This window comes from Vanessa atalanta, chromosome 23, assembly GCF_905147765.1.
Source record: "Vanessa atalanta chromosome 23, ilVanAtal1.2, whole genome shotgun sequence".
NCBI classification, from domain to species: domain Eukaryota; kingdom Metazoa; phylum Arthropoda; class Insecta; order Lepidoptera; family Nymphalidae; genus Vanessa; species Vanessa atalanta.
The window spans coordinates 6,649,195-6,675,492 of NC_061893.1; the positions used below are offsets into that span (position 1 = coordinate 6,649,195).

General features: G+C 33.8%; 3 protein-coding genes across 3 annotated transcripts; all 3 read left to right on the forward strand.

The window, feature by feature from the left end:
• The first annotated feature begins 88 nt into the window (after positions 1-88).
• Positions 89-1,316, forward strand: LOC125073163 (vegetative cell wall protein gp1-like). The gene is made up of 2 exons (XM_047683881.1): positions 89-782; positions 1,145-1,316. Exons 1-2 carry the CDS (start codon positions 134-136, stop codon positions 1,306-1,308), a joined length of 813 nt encoding a protein of 270 aa, XP_047539837.1. The 5' UTR covers positions 89-133; the 3' UTR covers positions 1,309-1,316.
• Positions 1,317-2,223: 907 nt separating this feature from the next.
• Positions 2,224-3,199, forward strand: LOC125073154. Its single transcript, XM_047683867.1, has one exon. It carries the CDS (start codon positions 2,316-2,318, stop codon positions 3,069-3,071), a length of 756 nt encoding a protein of 251 aa, XP_047539823.1. The 5' UTR covers positions 2,224-2,315; the 3' UTR covers positions 3,072-3,199.
• A 4,838-nt stretch (positions 3,200-8,037) lies between these two features.
• On the forward strand, positions 8,038-25,408 carry LOC125072984 (facilitated trehalose transporter Tret1-like). Its single transcript, XM_047683620.1, has 8 exons — positions 8,038-8,102; positions 8,730-8,885; positions 15,121-15,319; positions 15,929-16,119; positions 17,764-18,022; positions 18,479-18,608; positions 24,430-24,541; positions 25,107-25,408. Exons 1-8 carry the CDS (start codon positions 8,060-8,062, stop codon positions 25,406-25,408), a joined length of 1,392 nt encoding a protein of 463 aa, XP_047539576.1. The 5' UTR covers positions 8,038-8,059.
• Positions 25,409-26,298: the final 890 nt, after the last annotated feature.

Below are 26,298 nucleotides of genomic sequence, written 5' to 3' on the forward strand. Positions count from 1 at the left end.
TTGAAATAGTTTCAGGAATGTCTTAAATAATTTCTAGTCTATTTTTCTGTACAATCATGTAAACTTATTAATAAAATAACCGATTAGAGTCGAAATGGATAAGTAAAATATATTTGAACCGCTAAAAATAAAAATGAAGTGTTCAAGAGTAAAAAATCCGTGTAAAATATGTTTTCAATCTGTTAATAAGAAAAACGGATTACAATGTCAAGGAGCATGCCAAAAATGGGCGCATTTTAAATGTCTAAATTATACGCCTGGTAAAATTCAAGACATTAAGGCTGGTTTAATTGAAATAACTTGTCCATGTCCGGACTGTAATATGTCACCACCCAAGGAGAAACTAGTTAATCCGCCATATACATGCACTAATACCAAATGTCCTGCAAATAAACTACCGGTTTGTACTTCTAAGGAATGTCCGAGTAACCGCAATCCTATACCTAGATATCCGTCTCCACCTGTTGATAATAGTCCAAAGGTATCACCACCATGTACTCCCCCACCACCACCAAAGTGTACCATAAGAAAAATCTCATCTCCTCACCAAATTCAAACAAAGCCCAAACAGCAGACAAGGGGTGACCCACACACTTCGAAGTTAAATCCCCGTTCATGCTCTCCACCAAGTAGTCCTCCAATTTCTAAGCCACAAAAACTTGCAAAGCCATATCAGCCTCATAGCCCGTCGCAACAGTTAGTAAATAAACCCAATAGACATGTTTGCAGCCCCAAACAATCTCAATCGTGTTCGAATTTTTCAACTAACTCGACTTGTTCAGGTGAGTTAAGTAATTATTAGCATATTAATTGTAATATATAACGCGGATATTAATATATAACCTATTATAAGTCGATTTGTTTGTAAAATTTTTATTTGTCTCTATAGCTCTCTTAATTTTATCTTTACTGTAGTTTGTTTGTAGATAGTAAAAATTTTATGTAAAGTACTAATATGAATTCGGTGTGTAATGATTATTTATTATTGAATATCAATTACAGTAAGTCAAAGTTTATAATGTCCAAGTACTTTATTTAATTAAATTTTAAGTTTTTATGTTATTTCTTTAATTTCACGTAATCAATTAAATAAAAAAATTGCAAACATCGGAATTGCAATAAACTTATGTATAATATGTTATAGATAAACAAGACATGGAAAATCTCCGTGCGATTTCTTCGGATTCTCAGGTGAATGTTGACCCGGATCAAGTAACGCTGTACTCGGCAATTGAAAATTTGTGCACAACAGTCGGTGAACTTTCACATCAGCTTAAAGATCTCATGTGCAAAATGAATCGCATATAAATAAAAACATACCAAATTGTTGCAAATATTTTATTTATTTTATTAGTGCAGTTTTAATGTATGTAGTTAACTTTCAGCCTACACGTCATGTCGAATGAAAAGGTTTTCCGCACGATGAATTCCTTCACTACAAGATGAATAATTAAAATATTAGGCATGTGAAAATGTATATATATGTTGGTAGTGGTAATATTTAACTAGCGAATGTATGATTCTACTTTAAAATAACAGTGATATCGTTTTAATTCTCATGACACTATGCTATTTTTTGTTAGGACTGTCAAACAGTATCCACCATGACAGAAACCATTTGAAAAGTTAACGACGTCCGAAGTTCTGGAATCTAATTAATTGAGTAACGTTTTTAAAAGTTGAAAATGAAAGAGTAAACATTTTTAAAATTCAGCACGGACTGTTCTCTATAGCGAGGTTATCGCAATATATAAAACGAGGCGGCAAATGTCGTAGTGTGCTTTCCTATTTTGAAAATTCTGCATCGTAAACGATATCAGCATGCATCTTCTTCTGATGTAGGATGCATGCTGACGTTAACATTCCACTTCATTATTTCATTTTTTCGTATAAGAAACGTTCGTTACTTGGTTCCCGTACGAGTGAAACCTTTTGAAAGATACGTACGTACGAAAAAGTACAACTGCTTAAAAACGCATGCACTGTAATGATTAAGGTTATATTGGTCGGACACAGCAACAGTTATTTTTTATGTTGGTCGGAATCATGAAATCTATGATGAACGAAATATCATACAAATCTGACGTGAGATATGAGCGTTTTTAAATAACAAACATTCATCCATTCAAACTTTTCTTATGATTAAGATACCTATTTATTGAAATAGCAAAAAAAGAAAAAAAAATGACTTACTCTGTCATAATGACTAATGATAAATAAAACTCAAAATCATCAAAACACCTTAAATGGGAAAATAATTACATAAATATTACCATGTTGATGTCCGACAAAAGGCACCTCAACAAATAACCATAATGCCAAATTGCAATAAAATAAAAAGACCATGCAAAATCTGCTTAGAAACAGTTTCCGAGAAGAACGGTATACAATGTCAAGGTGCGTGTCAGACTTGGGTACACTTTACCTGCTTAAATTATACACCTGGGAAGATTAAAGATATAAAAGCTGGCATAATAAAAGTTACCTGCCCTTGTCCAGATTGTAAAACAACTCTACCAAAGGAATACCGTACAGATGAGCCGTTTAGCTGTAACAATACAAAATGCCCCGCAAATCACCCACCAAAATGTGGAAATGTGACATGCCCCATTAATAAGGGGGTGGCCGTTGATGAGCTTCCAACAGCCACCTGTGCTTTAGATAGATGTGGGAAGAGTTGCAAGACGTACAGTCACCCACAATTGTATACTGAACCACATCCGCAGCCTATACCACCGTGTGCGCCTCCAAAATATTATGAATCACCTTCGACATCAGGTTCTGTAGATGGTTGTCATAATTTTAACAAATGCCCATCTGGATGCGCTTCATTTCAAGATATTCCTGGTGATTATGGACGGTATTACGATGCAACTGCTCCGTCTATGGGTACGCTTGAGCAAATGTGTGCCACAGTTGGGCAACTTACAAACCAAATTAACAATCTTATGTTAAAAATGCATCAATCAGGCAAAGATAAAAGCGAAGGAAATTCTTGTACTCATAAGGGCCCTAGGTCCAAGTGTCCTAAGCCCTGTTTTTGTCCTGGGAACCCTGCACGAAGGAATTGATAGTTTTCTATGAAAGATAATTAACTGTATCGTTCATATCTATAACGTAAACTGTTGCAATTAGAGAATAATATCATTTCTGTTTGTAATATATTTTAATTTACGAGTATGGCAATTATAATATCATATTTCCCCTTTACATTGGCCTTGAGTGTTTTTTGAAAAACCTGTTAAATTAAACGGACTCTAGTACGCTTTCGGTAATTGTCGAAGTAATTTCTATTTTCGCTTATAATATTAGCAGCACAATGTCATCAGACAGCGATCGCTCCATTTTAGAATAAACAAAAATAGCTGTAGCATAAATAAATGAAATCAATGTTTTTTTTTTACGAATATCTAACTCAAAAACCCATGAATGAATGAAGATGCAGCAAGTTTTTTTTTAATCTATTTATTTTTTAGGGGTTTGGTCACATAATGATCTTGTCACTCCTGTAGAAGCTAAAATCATACAAAGTTTAAACCTATTATTACAAGTTTGTATAGCATTCTTGCTTTCGGACCCCGGAAAGTCAAGAATGCTTTTCTAGACCCCTATATGTAGGGGATTTACATCATTATTATATACAAAAAAATCAAGGCGTTCAGCCTCGTTACGGACGCCCTCCACCATTATATGGATCACATCCTTAAATACATTGCATTCAATGCAGGAAGGTGAGGAGACTTTGCCCATCATTGCTGCAAAACTGTTAAGTGGTATATGTCCGGAACGAAGCCTAAACGCTGTAATTACTTCGTTCCTGCTCATTTTGGCAAAGACAAACTACGGTATTTGGTACAAACTTGGCTGTATAGTTTTGTACCAGATTTCTTTAGTTAATGATCTTTCATCGAAGTGCTCGCTCCAAAGACGTATAACATTAGCTTTAACAACATAATACATATAAAACTTCTGTATAAATTAGAAGGTAATTAAATGGAATACCATCCCCTGCTGAGATGCAGCAAGTTGGGGGAAAGTTTTAGTATAGTTACATTACATACATACATTTTACATTAGCAGCCTGTATATTTCTCACTGCTGGGCCTTTGTGGAGAAGGTTTGGAGCATATTCCAGCATATTCAGCATATTCCAGCATATGGTTGGTGGATTAAACACATTATATAAATACATAAAATATGTTTTTATAATTTTGCTGATCAAAATTGTGATCGATCTTTAGGCTTTAGGCTAAGTTATATAATAAACGATTGGCTTTAATTTCGTATTGGTGTGATAATTACAATGGGACGTGTTTTAGGGGTTTAGGCAATTAGTAAATCTCAATAACTTCAATCCTCTAATATTGTTGGTGCGTGAAATTGATGTTATCAATGTTTTAGAATCTACTTGTTATTTATATATTGTATATATTAAGGTGATCGTACTAATATTATATAATAGTTAATATGTATTAAAAAAAAGTTAAACTTAAATAACAGCGTGTAGATGTTAGATTGCTAGCTCAAGACGTTCTTTTCTTTCAAGGCTTGACCTTATTTATTATAATCATATATCATATCTAGATATGATATGATGATCTTATGTTTTTTTATATATTTATATATTTTAATTATGTTTGTTTTCGGCGATCGACGTCGACTTGGTTGGCCGTAAACGGCCACACAAAGTCCTCACGATTTTTTACCTTCGATTCTGACGCAGAGGCGGAGACGAGGTTAGCAAGACTATTTGCGGCAAAACTCGGTCTCACTCGGGCTATGGCCGAACTGAAGGCCAAAACCAATGAGGCTACAGAGGAGGCCTTCGAAGTCGAACATTTCAAAAGGACCTCCTTAGATTGTTTTGGTTTCTGAGGAATCCGAAGCGAAGGAACTTCGCGCACAGGCTGGTCGAAGCCTAGGCCTCAGTATGAGGGTGGCGCAAAAGTCCTCTAATTTAAATCGTGGATTTGTGAAGGAGCCGGCGGTTGCACTACAGAGCAGGGTATCGGATAGAGGGTGAGGAGACGCGAATGCTCCGCGCTGATAATGGCCGAATCCTGGGACGGTAAACGGTATGACGCCGGTGCCATTATGATGTATATATGTATGTTTGATGTTTTATTCTTTCCTCCGTTGGGGTCGCGTGTACTATACATCATTTTTTATATTTATATTGGATACTCTATATTCGTTTTTTTTTTTTATTCAGTTATAACAGTGTCTATGGGCTATATCTTTTAATAATATTTCGCGAGCAATCAATTTAATTTACTTAAATCTTCAAGCAATTTTTATATGAATGGCTTAAAAAAGCATATTTTTATGATGAAGGCAGACGAGCCAATGGGCCACACGATGGTAAGTGATCACGACCGGCCATTTGTGGCTTAATTCTTAAATTATTAAATGATTAACCGCTTCTTACATCGCCAATGCACTACCTACCTTTTCTTTAGGATTTCATCATTACATCTCTTGTGCCTATGGTTACACTGGCTCAATCACCCTTCAAAACAGAACACAAGAATACAAAGTATTGCTATTTAGCGGTAGAATATATGAATTGTGGGTGTTATTTACCCAGACGGGCTTGCACAAGGCCATACCACCACACACATAACATAAAAAGACATATTCAAGTTTAAAAACTATAATAGGAAAGATTATTACCAGCCATATAACCTCTTTAATAGTTTATATTATTATGAAAAACAGTTGTTCGTTCCATAATAATATAATTTATACTTTTTAATATGGGAGGAAGTTCACTGAATTAGAATATAATATTTACTTTATGGTATAAGAGTCTCTAAAAAGCAACTATTCGTATATTTCGTACAGATTAAGATGTAACTCTATACATATCTCGAATTTACGGGTACTTGAATTGCAGAACGCAAACGATGATAATATTCTTAAAGAAATCACCCAAAAGAAAGACTACGCATAAAGGTCAAATGTAAAAATTCAACTAATTGTTGCTGTTTGAATTTTCCGCATCAAACATTTTGATACAGCATTCATTAAATCTTTATATAAGACATTAAATCTTTATGGAAGATTGCGGGTACATATTCGACAGGCTTGATGTAAGTACTTTCGCATAACGCAAATGGCAATTGTGATTGTGGCAATTCCTGATACCGTCAAAGCACCATCATCTTTGGATCTAAGTCTCATGTGTATGTTGCTACTCTGGCTCACTCACCCTTTGGAATACAACAATACTAAGTATTGCTGTGTGGCGGTAGAGTACGTGATGAGTAGGTAACCAGTAAGGTACCCGTAGTAAGGTAGACGAGTTTGTACAAAGACAAACAATTATGAACTATCGTAGTGCTAGGATCATTTGAAATAAACGATCGTAGGAACTCTGTGATAAGTTTATCATTTATTCTGAAACTATTACATTAATGTTTTGTATAATTTAATTATTTAATGATAATTAAATATATACACTATCATTATCATTGTGTGGTTAAATAGCTGCAAGTTGCTTGTCGATTTGTCGTATTTTGTCGTATTATCAGTCATTATTTCCACTGTCGAATATTTTAAGTCAAATTGAGTCACGTCGAGTCCATTTTTTATTTCTTAATTAGTAAATAGTAAAAAAATACTAACTCATAAATAGATGTTTGAGAAGAAAAAAGAAGTTTTAATATAGTTCAGTCCCTTTGTTTCTTCTGTTTGTTAACCGATCTCTTTTTTATGACAAATAGCTATTAAAAAAAGTAAAGGAGAATAAAAAACATGTTCGAAATTCGAAATATATTTTTCTCAAATTTATATTTGAATTTCGTACACTGGGCCAACAATAGTTATTATTATTACTAGCTATTTCGTTTCCATTTAATTCAAGCCAATATAAATTTAGCTTACAGATCCGTGTACAAAATAAATCCATATATCAGTAAAAATTAAGACCGCCTTAAATGATGAGTTTGACTGGGGTCAAATCATATGCAACATAAACATTTCCTATTATTGATTTTTTTTATATTGGACACCATACATACATCACTCTGATCCCAATGTAAGTAGCTGAACCACTTGTGTTATAGAAAATCAGAAGTAACAACGGTACCACAAACACCCAGACCCAAGACAACATAGAAAACTAATAAACTTTTTCTACATCGACTTGGCCGGGAATCGAACCCGACCTCGGAGTGACGTGCCCGTGAAAACCGGTGTACACACTACTCGACCATGGAGGTCGTCAGATTTCCAAAAATGTGAAATTTTATTTCATATTCAAAAGAGGTTTAATCATTTTGGCGCCAAATATAAAATTATTGACATGCAGTTTGCAATGAAATGAAATCAAAATAAAACCTGTCATAAGTTTCGAAATTCTCAAAATATATTTTAAATAAAGAAGTTTCGCTAATATATAAGGTCCTTTTTTTCTGAGTCAACAATCTAGGTTATGGCCTGAACAACTAAAAAGTCTAACCAAACCTGAAAACGATAAGAATATCAATGTGTAAAGAAAAAAAAAATGTAAATATACAGATACGATATACAAATTATAGAAATTTTTATGCTACCCGGCCGCTTCGTTGGGCATTAAATAAACCTGAAAAATAGAGAAGGACAAACGGTATTCAAAAATTAATAATTATAAACATCTAAAGAAGATTTCGCGTCGATTGCTCATCAGTCATCTCATATCCATACGTCCAGTAGTTCTCACATCAGTAACGGACAAACAAAATTTAACTAATAATGCATATATATATATATATATAAATAAAAACAGAAACACGCCATCCAAAAGATTGTCATGTAACCTGTTGCATAACACTATTGCCCGACGGAATTATAATAATTGTACAATTAAATTGTATATATCATTATGTATCTATAATTGTTTAACGATTTAATTAAAAAAACAGAACCATTAGCATATTCACGGATAGTTTTACCTTAGTGTCTGAAATAATGTCTTAGTGTCTGATATCTAGTTGTACGAAGTTCGCTCCTCCGCCCGTTGTCCGTCGCCACTAAATATATTAAAAAAATATATAATAAAAAAAAAAAAATAATAAATATGAAACAGTATTTACGGACGCAATTATTAATTGTTGCGTGTGGTGTGTATTTTTTTTATTAGTTCGACAACTTTGTTTATTTGGGGGTTTTTTTTAATTTGTTATCGTCAGATAAGGTATTTTTTTAAATTTGAAATTCGCCAATTTCCTATATTGTGTTTTTTGTGTATTTGTGTAAGTGTGATAAAACCATACACCTATAATATATATGTGGTATTTGAATAGCTAATATTATATTTGTTATAATATTTTATTTTAACTTAATATTTAACAATGTTGAATTGTTCAGAAATAAACCACGGATCTAGATGCATAACGTTTATTGCTCAAAAAATATTCTCCTGTCACACATACTTTTTCTAAAATACCCGTTACAACACTAACATCAAAACATAGACCAAATTTTGGCCAATAAAGGTTACTCTTGTTTTTCTGATTCTGATGAAACTGGAGATGTAGCAACACAAGAATATTCGGATTTAGAAGAGACTGAACCTGTATTGGAATTATTAATTATCTTTAATTACGGGTTTCCTCCGAATCAGCTTGAACTCTAATTACACAGGTTCACACATTCTTTAAACCAGATCACCACAGTACTAAGTGTTCCTGTTTGCAGGTCCGAGTGCCCACAAGGGTCAAATTTATATTTATTTGTATTTATTTCAGTTAATATAGGCCAGTTTATTGATGGCTACAGTGTTGGATGGTCAGCGCCAATAATCCCGAAGCTTCAAGATCCCAATGAAACGCCATTACCGGCTTTGATAACAGACTTGGAGGCGTCATGGATCGGTTCTCTTTTGTATGTTGGAGCAATAATTGGTACGTTATTATTTAATAGTTTTATTATAATAGGCTTTAGTTTTACTTGGTGGTAGATAGGGCTTCGTGCAAACCCGTCTGGGTAGGTACCATTCACTTATCAGATATTCTACCGCCAAACAGCAGTACTGTTGAAGTGTGTGTACCGTGTGTGTTCCGGTTTGAAGGGTGAGTGAGCCAGTGTAACTACAGGCACAAGGGACGTAACATCTTAGTTCTCAAGGTTGGTGGCGCATTGGTGATGTAAGGAATGGTTAATATTCCTTACAACGCTATTGTCTATGGGTGGTGGTGACCACTCACCATCCGGTGGCCCATTTTCTCATCCGCCTACCGATATCATAAAAAAAGGCTATATTTAATGTAATATTACTAAGGGTAACAAAAAAAAAAAAAGCCTGTGCGTTTCGGGACGCCAGACAGAAGTGATAACTTGAACTAATCTATGTTGAACATTTTATTATTGAAATTGTTTAACTTGAGAAAAACTTATGTTATTACTTACGTTACTAATTGTATGTACTTTGATATGATAATATAAGAAGAGGTAATAAATCTGTTTTGCATTACAACAAAACAGTTATTATGTGTGTGAGAAAACACACAGCATTGTTTGAAGAAGCATCCATAAATCTTACCATAAACAATTAAAAAATAAAAGTTCATCTTACCTCTCTTTCCGTCCTTTGTTACCTTTCTCTTTCACACACAGCAGAGCGCGCCATTTTGTTTCAAATTTGCGCGCCACTGACATTGTCAAATCATAGTCTTCATCCACCACCAGCAAGCGCCTTGCTACAATGCTGTGTGTTTTCTCACACACATAATAACTGTTTTGTTGTAATGCAAAACAGATTTATTATATGTGTATCTAAAACACACAGCATTGTTTGAAGACCTGTTTGATATCTGCTGGTGTAAGAATACAAACGCTATGTGAATTATAATCAATTAAAACAAACATGATGTTCAATATATTCTATATGTTCAACTTCCTTTACTGAACCCTATAATTGAATATACTTATCATGTCAGTAGAAATAATAAACATAAAATCTATATTCATCATATTATAATTAAAAAACAAATAAATTGACAAAAATATATCTCAGGAATTAACAAAAAAGAAATAAAGTTAGAAAATAATTATTAATTCTACCCCTAGGTAAATAAAGTAACTTTATCAATTGAGATCAATATTTATCAACAAAAATATACTAAGTTTATGTATTTCAAGTTAGTCTTGAATATTAAATCAAAATAATAACAGTATTTAATTAAATATTTGAAAAATTCTTCATTAGTAAGTCTTCCTTATAAGTATCTCCCCTTTTCTCCACTACTCGACAGTAATACTTTCTAAAGGTCTGGGCACTTCTCCAATTGCCTCTACTTAAAATCTCATCTATAGGTCTATTTTCCAACCAGCTTCTAGATGCTACAGCAGATCTTACACTACCTGGTGTTGCATCAATTCCCTTTTCCTTAAATATTGATTTTATCCAGCCTGCTATCATTGTTCGAGTGGCTGGTTTAATCACACCCGTAATTGATATAAATAAGTTATTTAAACCTCCTTCTAAACGTCTAGTGTTGGTTACCTCAATTAGCTTTTTGATGTGTCTTACTGGACAAAAACATTCTTCAGTGTGTTGTTTTAATAACCACCCAGGTTGTCTATTATTGATATCATCTGTCTTTGAGCCAAACCTTGGCCATAACTTAATTACTCCCTTATCTTGGTCTATTTCTAAACTTTCTTCAGATACATCCAAGAGTGTGAGGTCATGAATTCTTCTTCCAGAAGCTAAAAGAAGAATTATTGCTGTTCTTCTAACTATATCAAAAATTGTATTACAATTTGGTGTGTCTTTAAGCCATTCAAATAATAATGATGTGTCCCATATTGGTGTCTTTCTTTCTTGAGGTCTTTCTAAGGAAATAGCTTTTAATATTTGGTTTATAAAAAAATTCTTTGATAAATTGTTTAAACCACAGTAAGTAGAGACTGCAGACTTATGTAGAAGTACAGTTCGGTAAGCTAACCCATCTTTCAAATAAATTTTGGCTAAAAATCTAGCAACATCTATAGCCTGAGGCATCTTAGGATCTATTCTGTGGAATTTACACCATAAAATCCATCTTTGTATAGGGGCCTTATAAGTAGTTTTAGTTGCTGCTCGCCAACTCTTATTTATTAATTCCTTTTCCTCTAAGGACCAGTGCGCTATTTTATCTGCCCACCCCCAACTTTCCACGCTAGCAGCTTTAACTTCTCCAGATGTGGTGGGTTCTTCCCCGTTGTCAGATCTATTAAATAAAGATGTAGGTCTGGTATCACCAATGGTTCTGCCAGAGTTCGTGCTCGTAAGTCTGTCAGCCAAAAACATTGTGTCCACTGTGGTGCTATTATTATAAATGTCCCCCTGGCCGTGTTTAGGTGACGCAACACCCTTGGCATTAGACTTGGTGGTGGAAACACCCAAGCCAAATCGTAGTTCCATTGTCGACTGAATGCGTCGCAGAATAAGGCGCAACCATCTCTGGAGTCCCAGGTTACGTACCGTTTTACGACTGCGCTGTCTTGGGACGCGAATAAGTCGACTTCGGGGACGCCCCATATTCTGAATACGGCCTCTGAGGCCGGGGGCAACAAATGCCATTCCGGCACTGGTCGATTCCTTGAAAGGCGGTCGGCTATGCCGTTGTACCTCCCCGGGAGGTACGCCGCCGAAATTTTTATGTGGAGCCGCTCGGCCAACTCCATTAGCTTCATGGTCAACTCTAATAAGGCTAGAGAGCGCGTGCCTCCTTCGTTTCTTATATGCGCCACCAGAGTCCTGTTGTCTGACTGAACTAAAATGTGCGCCCCTCTTAGATTCACTTGACGTGAATTTATCGCGCAGTACACTGCAAACATCTCTTTGACGTTTGAATGCCAAGACTTCTGGTGTCGCAACCATTTCCCTGACAGACAAATCTCGTTTAATTGAGCACCCCAGCCTGCATCCGCTGCATCTGTGGTTAAGAAATGAGTGATCTCCCTCTGGTCCAGATCCACACAACTGTGGCCTATGGCTTCGAGCCACCAGGTTAACTCCTGCTTCACAAGAGGTGGAACATTTAACTTTTGTCGTAAATTGTGTTGAGGAAAAATCTTTAAAAACCTCTGTATTCGCCGACAGTGTAGGCGTCCACGGGGAATGGTCATATTTGCGAAGTTTAAGAGGCCTAGCAGAGTCTGTGTCTGTCGAAGAGCGCAGCAGCCCGCCCTTAGAATTTTTTGGATTACAGATTGAATCTTTGTTACCTTCATCTGAGGTAGGGCCATTGTAAAGTTGTAAGTGTTCCATAAAATTCCTAGGTATTCGAGTTGCTGAACAGGTGTTATCAGGGATTTTTGAAAATTGATATGCCACCCCAGACTCTCGAGAATGCTTATGGTCTCTGTGACTTGGTTCACCAATAAGCTTCTGTCCTGGCTGACTAAAAGAAAATCGTCCAGATAGACCATTAGTCTGATACCTCTTGTTCGCAGGATCTCTGCGATCCAGTTTGATAAGGCTGCAAATGTTCGGGGGGCAGAAGAAAGGCCAAAGGGTAGAGCTGTTAGCTGTAGGACTTCGTTGTTGTAGTAAACTCGAAGAAATCTTCGGTGTGATTCTGCTATTGGTAGGTGGAAATAGGCTTGTTGTAAATCTATCTTGACCATCCAGTCGTTCTTCTGTAGCAAGTCTATAACATCCATCTGAGATACCAAGTGGAAATGCTTTGTAGCAATATATCGGTTGAGCCCTCTTAGATCGAATATTGGACGGAGCCCACCATCTGATTTTCTTAGCAAAAACATCTTGGATAGAAAACCCGTATTCAATATCCTTGGTGTTTCTAAAATTCCCTTGTCTTTTAGGTCCTGAACTATTGTAGACATATTTGTGGATATCTTTGTTGCAAATTTCTTTAATAATTTGACTGTTGGGTACTGAAGAGGAGGCTTCAATTTGAAAGGTATGCGGCCTCTGGTAATTATATTTATAATAAATTGGTTTGCACCCAAAGCTTGCCATCTTTGAACTGCCTGTTGCAAACATCCCCCTAGAAACACCCTCTGAGTCCTTATAATGTCATTTCTGTTTCCTGGTAAAGTTGGTAGCACTTTCTTTGTTGTTGTTTCGAAAGTTAGATTGTTTCTTAAATGAACGAAAATTATTATTATTATTCCTCATTTTTTTACTGGTCTTAAAGTTTCTATTTGTATTTTGAATTTGTGATTTATTATCATATTTGTAACTAGTGGATGGACGATCATGTGTTGTTGGTTTTTCTTTCAAATAGCTTGGCATGTTAAGCCATGTTTGTGAACCACCTAAGGACTGAATTAAAGGTTGCAAGGCTTCTCTACTAAATAAATGTTCTGAGCTTGGTGGAATGTTTCTTAGAGTTGATCGCAGGTTAATATTACTAATTTCTTTTAAAATTCTCTCTCTTCTTATTTCAATGCATTCACCTCGCCTGCCACAAATGATTTGCATAATCTTTTCAGAGCATTTATGTAAGGATGAACCTGGACCAAACAGTGTTGATACTTTATCAAAGAGTAATGTAGCATTTAAATCTCTTGGATTTGAAGCAGCCCAATTAACAATATCTTGTAAGCTACTCTTTAAAATTTCCCTCTGTTCCAGCTCTGCATTAGTTAAGCCAGCTAACATATTCTCAGCTGATGCTAAATAATCCTTAGTCTTGTTAAAATGACAAAGTTCCTCATTAACCTTTAATGCAACAAAACCTGGCGAAGCAGCAAAAGATTGTAATGTTGATTTATAGCGAATTCCCTTCCAAGCCTGAGTGTCAAAATGTTGTAAACGTGTAACTTCATCTAAACGTTCCTTAATAGCTACGGGAATAACCCTCTTCTCATCAAACTCTGTGTTTATATCCCCCATCTGCAACTTATTAATAACAGGACAAGGATTTACTAAAAATTCACTCGCAGGAACATCTGTTCTCTCCACACTCCTGGGATTCATATTATTTACTTGCGAATTTTGAGTCAAGGCCACAATATAATGAGGCAACTGAGTTAAGTAGCCTGAAATGTAATCTACCTGATTAACTAGTGAATCAACTCGCGGGTCCGACCCACGGTGTTTATACTTACGTCGCTTATTAGGTGGAGGTGACGCCAAGCCCTCCTCATCTTCCGAAGATGAAGAAGACTCTCTTTGATCGCTGGACACCTCGGATACTTGTCGAGACGACCGCTCTCCATCCGAAGCAGCGGCATCCGTCATATCCTTACCCTTACCTTTACCGTTTACGACACTCATTTGTAAATGGTTTCCTTAATGCTCTGCAAGCACGTTTTTTAAAAAAAAAATTCACTATATTATTTAATTTTTGAACTTCTAAAAGTTGATAGAAAAATTTTAAAAGTTTACGCGGCAAGATTTACAAACGCTATGATTTGACAATGTCAGTGGCGCGCAAATTTGAAACAAAATGGCGCGCTCTGCTGTGTGTGAAAGAGAAAGGTAACAAAGGACGGAAAGAGAGGTAAGATGAACTTTTATTTTTTAATTGTTTATGGTAAGATTTATGGATGCTTCTTCAAACAATGCTGTGTGTTTTAGATACACATATAATTTGTTAATAAAATCCTTTATTGATTATAAAACATAATTTATTGTTTGTTACAATTCTTGATATGTGAATTTTGAAATTAGAATTTTGTGTATATACATTATTAGTATAATTATTTAATCCTATAAAATGGCTGCCGTATGCGTAAGAGAAAGAGAAGCCAGTCAGACTGGCGCCGTAACGCGTTACGTAACGAAGCGGTTTACCCTTCCGTAAGAAGTTGTCATTTCAAATTGCGGAAAGCCGGTTCGAGGTGAATCGTTAGAAAAGTTACTCGATTGTAACTGATGGATTGATTTTTACATTATTAACTGTGAAATAATAATTGTGGAGTTATTAATAATTCTAAAACTTTATTGAATTGTATTAGTATTGTATAATTTAACTTCAACCCTGTGGTTTACTACTATATATTTATTTAACACTTTATTATAAATAACAGAAATAATCTATATTAAAAAAAACTTTTTTTTGTATAATACTTTTTTTACAAAATATTACATTAAATATTAATAGCACAATGACATGACAACGAACTCAAATTAATTGCCATATACAAAGCGGATGTTTAACTTGATATGTTTGATTTTAGGTCCATATATACCAAGTTACCTATCAAATATAATAGGCAGGAAACCTTGCTTATTTCTCGGCAGTTTTCTCAATCTAACAGCAATAGTTCTCATAGTTTTTACAAAGAATGTCGCAATGATCTTCGCGATCAGAATAATAAGTGGTTTAGGTATGGGTATGGTAACTGTTAACAATCTTGTATACGTCGGAGAAATAGCGTAAGTATAAAATAATTTTAACACTCTTAGCGTGTAGGCATCGTAAATATTACGGGTCGCGACAGGAATCGTTGATTCCTATTTGCGTTTTCGTTTCGTGAAAATATTCTTTGAAAAATAGCGTAAGCAATTGTTTTAAGTCGAAGACGTGTATCGGTAACAAATACCGTACATACGTCATTTGTCGTGTCTTCGTCTGCAGAAAATTAAAGAAGATATATATATTCATTTTTATCATAAGGTAGCTTTATTTAAAATAGTCGTGTAAATGACGATTCAAAAGTGCTCGTTAAAGCCTACTTATAAAGTATAAGTATTTTGGTTTTTAGATTTTGCATAACACGCTGGATCCAAAAACGATCGCCGACAGATGAATATATTTGAAAACAATTTTTTTTTTGGGATATTACCTACTTATGTAAATATTTAATTTGCCTTATCAATCTATGTTAAAAATAAATTCATTTTGAACGAAACACCCAGACGGACATTGACTACCTTTAAATCCACGAATATTATATCTAGTAAATATTTTTATTTCGATAACAAATGCTTATTTTGTACGGACAAAGTACTTACGACGTTTTGAGGTGGTACACTTGGTTTCAGATCAACAAATATTCGCGGAATACTCCTCACTTCCACATCTATTATCGGTATTTTGGGCACTTTAGCTGCTTATACCGTTGGATCATTAGTGTCCTACACGTCTACGGGTTACTTTGCTCTTTTGATAAACATTGTCCATATAATTGGTATAATTTTTATACCAGAATCGCCCGTATATTACGCTATAAAAGGTAAGTTGAAATCAAATACAATATCTAAATCCAAATATTCTTTATTTAAATGGGTTCATTAATTTAAGAATCGATTTTAATTTTTTTAACACCTGATGCAATTCGGAGTGTTCGAGTATCGGATAAACATCCACAGGAAACTCAATAGTTTCAATTATTTTTTAATCAAATAATATCGCTTTATATAATATTTAATTTACATATAAATACTAACGTATTTTAATTCATCAGGTATTTTTGGCTCTTTATCTGCTAATTACGAAGTCTTGTTAGTTTTAGGTAGACTGTTTTTTTTTAATTAAGTTATTTGTCAGATACATTTTTATATAATAAAAAATGTCCAAATAATCGCGAAGATTTGTCCTCGATGCAATCTGCAGCGTTCATAAGATCATATATATAACAAAATAAATCTTCTGAAATATTCTTATAAGATGAAGATATTATATTCCATATTTCAAAGATATTTAAAAAAATTAATGCACCATGGGACATGGATGACCCATTTGTTAATCCATCTAAGATAAAAAAAAAATCTAGTTTTTTTTTTAATTTACATCTAGACACAGGCATTGTTGAGCGGCAACCTAAAGAAATGCTATTAACAGATGACCGAAGAGATTTCCTCAACATTTTCTGGAAATCGAACTCGGAATTATAATATTATTTTGGTTATAACTATAAGTATTTTAAACGGTTCACGAGAGTCTCGTGAACAAGACATTCGTAGATAATGTCGAAATATCGAGTTCCACCAGAAAAAATAAAAAACATGGTAAATATCCCGTTTCAAATACTGATAGTAATAAAAAATAACCATGTTAATTTAAAATCTTATGTTTATGGTTATTGAGTGAATTAAGTCAGAGACAAATAGAAAATCGATGAAATGAAACAAGCTTATCACAAAGCTAGATAATAAACAATAGAACATTACATTATTTTATAACTATCCCGAAAGCGTTTAAATTGTCTATGTTACAAAATTTAGAAATAAACATTAAGAATTTTATGATCTTATAAAGCAACCTTTGCGTGTATTTACACGCTTGGTTATTCCAAAATAAGTAAGTACTAAGATGATAGCAAACTAGGGAAGTAATCGATCATCTAGCTTATTTTTTTTTTTTTTGTTTGGTTCCTTCATGTTCAATTTTTATAAATTTATATTTATAATTTATATTTTATATTTTCTACTACCATTTCTTTTCTCTTTTGTTTTTAATTTTTTGTTTTGTGTATAATTTTTGTATTACATAGAATAAGTGTCGTTTTGTTCTGTTTTAATTACTATACATTTTGTGTCTGTAGTAGTGTAATTTATTCAGCCAATAAAGATTATTATTATTATTATTATATATTTATTATATTATAAGTTACAAAAATTACAAAAAATTACATAAAAACCGCTGAGATTCTTTCATTGATTCAGTTAGATTTTTCACTTGATTATCAATAAATATTATTATTCTACATTGAATAAATGAATTTGAATAACACATACAGTATTCACTTATCACCACTTTTGAAAGACTCGTACTTATATATTTCACAGAACAAGAAAACGACTAATCAACTATGACATAATTTTCATCTATTTCTCATATCGTATTCTTATTTTTATATATTTTTCCTTAATTTCAGCGAAACAGATAGAGGCGAAAAATACTTTAAGATACTTAGGGCGTCTAGATGATTTGGAGAATGTCTTCGAATGTGTGAAGGGGACGAGTCCAGATGAAGGTCACAGCTGGAAGGCCTGGATAAATATATTCACAGTTAAAGCGAACAGAAAATCACTGTTCATAACGCTGAGTTTGTGTACATTGCAACAAACAAGCGGTGTAGCCGCAGTTCTCTTTTTTGCTACTAATATTTTTAAAATCGCTGGATCGTCTATAAGGTACGTTTTTTTATTAAGTTCACATAGTTTCATATATATACATAACTATTCGTTTTAGTAGACCGTAGACGTAGACCAATAATATTGACTACATTATTGGTCTAACTTGTACGGCAAGAACTTTAAGTTCCAAGATTTGACGCTCGAGTCTAACCAATTAGAGCGAAATGTTCTGTTTAGGCGTTATCAGGAATTTGAAAGTTGGTAGTGATTCTGTGTCTGAAAGGGAAAGAATAAAGTGCACCAGTGTTTTGCACACACCCACTTGCCCAACATCTCCAGCTTATATGTCCTAGTCCTATAGGAGTGCCGTGTATAAATACGACGGCAATCAGAACTTAACAAATACAGAACTTAAGAAATACAGAATATGATTACACATATCATGACGTTAATAGTCGTCTCTCTCCTGAAAATTATAAAAAAAACCCAAAAAACGTTTGCAACAATTTTCAGACCAGATATAGCAACGATTATTATTGGCGCAACAAGGTTACTGGCCAGTCTCGTAGCACCATTTGTAGTTGAGAGAGCGGGACGAAGGATATTGCTGCTCGTTTCCACTGCATTTTGTGCAATCAGTTTAGTAAGTTATTATGTTTATATTATCTTTATAAAGTTCATGATCGTTTATATGAAAATGCGGAGGCAGTATGAGGCGTGGGCGGCGTGGGTCACCGCCTACGATGTCTCACGAGTAAAAGCCCCGCGCGTGTAAAGCTAAGGATAAAATTACTAGTTTTGGATACGACTATATCAGTCTTGGATAATTGAAAATTTTAATAAAATGTCTTTGAAAGTAAGAATTAATATCTACCTTGTTGAAATACTTGAATTACTCTTATCTTATCTTATGATCGATATTTCATAGTAGAAGAACTTTCAATTAATCTATTAAAGTGAGGATTATGTAGTTTGAACTGTTGAATTATTTTGATTTAATATAATTCAAATTCATTCCAATTTGACTATAAGTTTGACTAGAATTCTTAAAATAAATGCGTCATTTGTTTTTTTTAATACTTGAAAAACGAAAGCCAGATCCTGTTCGGTATTCGTTTTTCAGCAAAATAATGGCTTTTGTGTTATTTCAATTCTAGTTTGTATTTTTGCTTTTCAATTCTTGTGAATTTTATTTTGCTCAATATACATGCTTCGAGAAATCTTCGAAAAATCAAATAAAGACTACACAATGGTAAAATATTCTAAATTCAAATTCATTAAGAAAACTTACGCTTATGAATGAAATGATGTATGAATTTATCTTATTTGGACATTGCAGCGTGACTTTTTTATATATATAATTATAAAATAAAAGTAGCCTTAGTTACTCCTTATTATATCAGCTATCTGCCAGTGAAAGTCCCGTCAAAGTCGGAACAAACAGATAGACACACATAAATTGTAAAAAATGATATTTTGGTATATGTACCGTGCATACATCCATATGCATTTATTAAAAAGAGCTTATTTTATTATTACAAACAGACACCCCAATTTTATTATATGCTTAGATTAAAAAAAAAAAAAACATCATACCAAACAGTACGTTAAAACTGTCAGAATAGCGCTAATTTTTTTTTTAATTCATACGTTCTGTACAATAAAGAAAAAAACGGATATCAAAATTAAAAAAAATATATGACTGGCACGGGACGCACAAGCAAACGCGAAACATAATCAAAATCTTGGAATAATAATTTATAAAAACATTTATGTTTTGTTAGTGAAGTAGATACATTTGTCTTATTATTATAATAATAATATACCAATAAATTATATGTGTGTAGCCTATTCATCTGAAAGAGAACAAACGCCAAATTAACAACATTGTACGTCGAATTGACACGATATAATTGGTCGACAGCTAGAATAATCTTTGATATTAATTATGGATTTGTGTTAAAATGGCGTTTTGAACGTCGACGAAATATATTATCGGAACTTTGGAAGTAAAATTTAAAGTGGATATAAGCTTAGTAGGATAGTGTTGTATTATGTAAGGCAACTTTTATTTAATGTTTTAGATTATTATTTTTCAATTTAATTTTATATTTTTACTAACAATAAAAGATTATTGACTGCCGGTAATTATATTTTGTGAATGGCAACAAAAATGTGTGCGGGGAAGGAGGATACGGTTATTTGATTCATTCGGTTTTGAGCGTTGAAGGAAAAACAAAAGAAATGAAAAAAGAGAATAATGTAAAGTCAAGGGAAAAATAAAGTGATTGAGATCATTACGGATTTTTATTTTGGACATATTTTGTTAAGTTTACAATTATAAATATCAAATTAATAAAGAACTTTTAGTAGTACACAATACAGCAGAGCTATTAGAAAATCACGTGGAATACAAAAATCTATTATTTATTCTTTGATTATATTCGATACAAGAAAGTACAGGTTTACTGAGAGGGGGCAGGCCGATGTTAGAGAGCGTAATGCCTTTTGAAGTCGGCCGTGAATAGTCGGGAACACCAATATATGTCTCACATTGAAAAAGTATAAAATTCATGTGGTAAGTGGTCACCACCACCAATATACATTGGCACTCTAAGTAATACTAAACATTCCTTACATCGCGAAAGCGCCACCAACCTAAGAGCTAAGATGTTACGTCCCCTCGTGTCTGTAGTTACACTGGTTCGTTCTACCATCAACCCCACAATACTACCTTTTAATCTTATTGCTCTTTAATTACAAGATAGCCTGAAAAGTCCCTATTTTTGTTAAAGACCGTTGAAGCGTAGTATACAGCTGTTTCGCTTAGAGTTACTTGAATTGTAGTAATCTTTCTTTTGTGAATAATAAATGTGTAACCCAATCTTTTTTCCGATTGCTTTGCCAAATTTTATTCGAATTCATTCGTTTTATCCAGACGTTCCATCGTGATTGAAGTGAGAAGTCTAATACTTATTTAAGAGATTTCTATTCATTTTATATTGATCTATGTTTACAAGTTATAATTCTGAACTAAACTAAACTTATGTAAATTCGTGGTACTGTAACTTAAACACTTTACTTAGTGGTAGGGCTTTGTGCAAGCCTGGGTAGGTACTACCCACTCATCAGACGCCGAACAACAGTACTCAGTATTGTTGTGTTTCGGTTTGAAGTATGAGCGAGCCAGTGTAACTACAGGCACAAGGGACGTATCATCTTAGAGTTCCCAAGATTGCTGGCGCATTTGCGATGTAAGGAATGGTTAATGTTTCTTACAACGCCATTCTCAATGAGCGATGGTGACCACTTACCATTAGGTGGCCCATATGCTCGTCCGCCAACCTATACATAAAAAAAAACAACGGTATATTAATTGTACGCTGATGACTATAACTAGTTAAACTACACTAATTTACCTAATCCCATTAGTTCAAAAGGTCATATGTGCAAGTTACGTACTTGATCGAATATCTTCGTATAATATTAAATGAGCATTGTACGTATATACGTTTATTGAAACACTCGGACCTTGTAATTCTATTGGTAATAGTGCAAGTCTTAAAAGTATAGCACCTCGTCTTATTGCCTCCTCGTGATACGAGGGCTAGTTAATTTTTGTGCAAGGATCAGAATTGCAATCCAATAGGGATAAAGCTGCTAGCATTCTTGGCACCATTTCATTCGGTCATAATTTATACATTGTTAATAATTCTCATGTTAATAAATATACTTTTATTTAATAAATATGATAGACTCATAAACTGCATCAATGTTCAAGACGCCTATGAAATAAACATTTAACCCAGTATAACTTTTTATACAAATTTAAATTGAAACCTATATGTATAGTACACATACATACACAAGTTAACGAACTAAACCATGTGGTTTAGTTCGTTAACTTGTGTATGTTTAAGTATACGTTTGTGTTCTGGAAAGGACAATACAATTTTTTTGAACAAAAACGATAAATGTAACAGAAATTGGTTTGAAATGGATTGTTTACTTTTTTGTGAAAAAATGTTAGTACAATAAAAAAAATTGAAGCACAGGTTCTTTTTTCTTTTAATAAGGTGTATAAGTACACAGATTACAGATTATAATTGGTTCTGCATAGATCTGATTAGTATTATTAAACGGTCTTGCGGAATATTGTTTTATTGTGCTATAGCTGTTCTTAGTGCTGCCACTGTTGTGGGGATTTCTGCCATATACAGATTTTTTAAACTGTCTCTAACATGCTCAGTGGAATCAAAATCCGGGCTGCGCGCTGGCCAATTCATGGTATGTGGGGTACATACCTCTTCGCAATATTGACGAACTTGTACAGCGGCGTGGGGTCGGGCATTAGCTGATATTACAGTTAAAAAAATGATGAAAGATTGATGGTGATAAGAAATGGATTACTTACGACAATAACGTGCGAAAAAGGTAATAATCAAAGAACAGTCAAGCTCCACAGGCTTACGAAACCGGGATTATATTACAATAAGAATGATGTGTGTACTGTGGGATTGGAAGGGCATCGTTTATTATGAGCTTTAACCGCTGAGCAAAATCGATTCGGATACTACTTGCCAGTAAGATTCAAGTAAGAAATAGAAAAAAACGCCCGGACTCGATCAACAGAAAGACTGTCATTTTTCCTCTTGACAACGCCAGACAACATATATATTTAGGCGATCAGCAAAGATTGAGAGAACTTGGTTGGGAAGTGATATTGCATCCACCATATAGACCTGATCTTGCAGCCTCAGATTTTCATCTGTTTTGGTTAGAATTGTTGAATTCTATAGGTAACTATAGAGTAAGGGTAACTAATAATGTTTATTAAAACTACTTGTCACAATTTTTTTGATCATAAGTCCCAAAATTGCTACAGCCAGTATGGAATTATGTCGATGCCTACATAGCAGCAAAAAGTTATCGAACAGAATGGCACATATATATTATAGTCAAGTGGAAATAAACAAGGATAAAAAATATCTTGAATTTGCATATAAAATACGAAAAGACTTTCACCCAACCCAATATTTCGTAAAAGATTGCCCGATACGTCATAACAACAGTTACAACATTTTAGAGAAACAGTGTTGCTAAGTTTGAAAGTGGCACCGGTAACCGAGAATCTATCTGGAAACCGGCTGTCTTGGTTTGGGCATGTTATGCGGAAGAATGAGGACCAGGTTGTGAGAAAGGTTTTGAGAATGGATGTGGATGGATATGGAGGTAGGGGATGACCCAAGAAACGATGGATGGATTGTGTGAAAGACGATATGTTAGAAAGAATGTTACTTGTGAGATGACGTCCGACAGAGAAGTATGGAAGAAGAAGACATGCTGCGCCGACCCCAAGTAAAATTGGGATAAGGGCAGGATGATGAGTGTTGCTACGTTCTAAATTAGATTTTAGCAATTAAAACTCATCAATAGACGAATAATGTACTGAAAAATTCCGAGTAACCGTATAACATATTGCCATAAACGTAAGCTTAAAATAAAAACAAAATATGAACAAAAAATTAATTGGAAATTCACTATAAAGCCATATTTACGTTAAAAGCGTGAAATCCATTGAACTGAATTTTCATACGGACAAAAAACAGGAAGATTTTATGGTAAAATATAAAATAATTCTCTTATTTACACGTATAGTTTGGTATGGTATATTTAATATTATTTGTTTATTTTTATGGATTAAAATGTATTGATGTCATATAAAATGATCAACTGAAAATAAATAATTGTGATAATAAAAATATAATAAATTATTACTTGTTATTATTTAAAGATGTTAATGTATCCAGGTTAATGGTTGTTTCTCTTCGTTTTCTTAGCATTCAGACAAAGTTTACCTAAAAAAATCGTTGATGTTTGCATTTGCTTGAATATCAACTGTAAATTGATTTAATTTTAGCTGGCACGTTTATAATAAAATAACATTCAAACAACAAATTGGGACTCATAGCTTGTTTAATTTGCTTTAATATGAAACATTAAATACAATTTAAAAATATATAAAAAAATTACATTATAACCAAATTAAAAAAGGCATAACTAATATACGTATATTAAGCATAAACCAGTACTTGTAAGTCTCCTTGTAATGTCTGTAAATTTCCCACTACTGGGATAAGGCCTCCTCTCCCTTTAAGGAAAATTTTTGAAGCTTATTCCGCCACACTGCGGGTTGGTGGATAAATAGGTGGCAGAATTTAATAAAATTTGATACACGCAGGTTTTCTCACGATGTTTTCCTTCACCGTCGAGCATCTATAAACACAAATGAAGCACATGAAAGTTCAGTGATGCTTTATGTCTGACCCGCATTTATCATTTAAGATGCACGCGTTCTAACCATCTCATCTCATCAATATAAGACATAAATATTGTCATATTTTATACAAATTTTCAAGCAATACAAAAATAATATTTTCTATTTATGAACTTTATTTTTTCAGTCAATTCTTGGCACCTACTTTCATCTCTCGCGGATACAAAGCGCTGTGATTGCTGACATCGGCTGGCTGCCGTTACTGGCGCTTATCATGTATTTCTTTTCTTACGAAATTGGTGAGTTTTTTGTGGTAATAGAAGATATCTTGTCTACAATTTATACCTTTATTAAAGTTTTTTATGCCTAGTTCCTATTTTTATTCGCTCACCTACTTTGAGCAATATTGGAATATTTATATGTTTTGCCACATTTATATAAATTTATAAATTTGTGGAGACATAAATTATTGCAATACAGATTTTGATAATTTAGTAAAAGGTAATATGTGCTGTTGTTCCATTACTGGGAAAATGCATTCTATCTCATATGGAAAAAAGGCTCCAATGCAGGTTGGTGCACACGTGGCATAATTTAATTCGACAAAGCAGGTCTCCTCACAATGCTTCCTTTCATCGTCGAACAAGATATTATAAACACTAATTAAGCAAATGCATCTCATTGGTGCTTAGTCAATATTAGATGAAGACTTCCTTCTTGATAATTTGGTAATCTGAAAAAAAAATACGGTACTTCACCGAAGAATCTACATTCCAAAGCTATGGTATTCGATTTCAAATGATAATTTATAAATGGAAGCTTTACAAAATAAAAGTTATTGAAAATGATTAAATTCTTTTTCAGGTTTTGGCACAATGCCGAGTGCATTAGTGGGAGAAATGTTTAGTGGCAACGCTCGCAGTACCGGTTCAGCTGTTTCCATGACGACCGCTTGGCTGATAGGTTTTGGTATAGCAACTGGTTTCGGATCCATGGTCAAAGTTTTAGGAGGAGATGTTACCTTCTGGATTTTCTCTGGATCATGCATCGCTGCATTTTTGTTTACGTATAAATTCGTGCCAGAAACAAAGGGTCAAACTTTGAACGAGATACAGGAATTGTTGGGTAGATCAAACTCACGAAAACTTGTGAGTGAGAAAATTTAAATAATTCATTTACGATGATATTTGTTTGAAACAGGATAACGGTTACATATATTCATCGAATAAAAGTATATTGAAAGCCTTGGTCACAAATAAAAGTATAAAACGACATCAAATAAGTTTTTTAATTTTATACCCATTTTTTAATTACTTTATGATTACTAATTTATTTATTAGGGACGCTGCTTATGATATATGTAGATAACATTTATAAATATGTTAAAACGTATCCGAATTTAACTTCAAATGTTGTTTATGGTGTGTTAAGTTATTCATGCTGTCTTCTTCTTTCAATTGTCAAATCGATACTGACAGAAAGAGAGCACTTGCTTTTGTGCGCTTATAATTAAAAAACCGCTAAGCAACTGTTAGAATTATAATACATAAAGTCACGTTTAGTTTTAGCTTAAATTTAGTACAGATGCGGTATGTACGTTAAAACACATGGGCCACCTGTTGGTAAGTGGTCACCACCGCTCATAGACATTGGCACATAATAATATCAACCATTCCTTATATCACGCGCCACTAATCTTGGGAACTAAGACGTTATGACCCATGTGCCTATACTTACTGTTTGGTGGTAGGATATTTAATGAGGGGGTGGTATCTATCCAGACTGACTTGCACAAAGTCCTACCACCAAGTAACTTCTTGTTTAGTTTATATTTAGTAAATTAGACGTCGAACTTAATCAAGAATTCTCAAAAATAGGCTTACCTTGCGTCATTGCGCGAACAATTATGATAATTAAAGGGGGAGAAAGAAAATTTGCGTATCATCCTTTTCAACTTGACTTTTGACATTTCACGGTCGAATTAACTGTCGAGTGATGAATTGGTTTCTCGCAGTCTTGCTGACACACGGATATTTCTTACAAGATAAAATACTTC

Bases quoted from the DNA above. Each gene is read 5' to 3' on its own strand.
- LOC125073163 (XM_047683881.1), top strand. From the start codon at position 134: ATGAAGTGTTCAAGAGTAAAAAATCCGTGTAAAATATGTTTTCAATCT. The intron at 783-1,144 runs GTGAGTTAAGTA...AATATGTTATAG, and splicing joins AACTAACTCGACTTGTTCAG to ATAAACAAGACATGGAAAAT.
- LOC125073154 (XM_047683867.1), top strand. From the start codon at position 2,316: ATGCCAAATTGCAATAAAATAAAAAGACCATGCAAAATCTGCTTAGAA.
- LOC125072984 (XM_047683620.1), top strand. From the start codon at position 8,060: ATGAAACAGTATTTACGGACGCAATTATTAATTGTTGCGTGTG. The intron at 8,886-15,120 runs GTACGTTATTAT...GTTTGATTTTAG, and splicing joins GTATGTTGGAGCAATAATTG to GTCCATATATACCAAGTTAC. The intron at 24,542-25,106 runs GTGAGTTTTTTG...ATTCTTTTTCAG, and splicing joins TTTCTTTTCTTACGAAATTG to GTTTTGGCACAATGCCGAGT.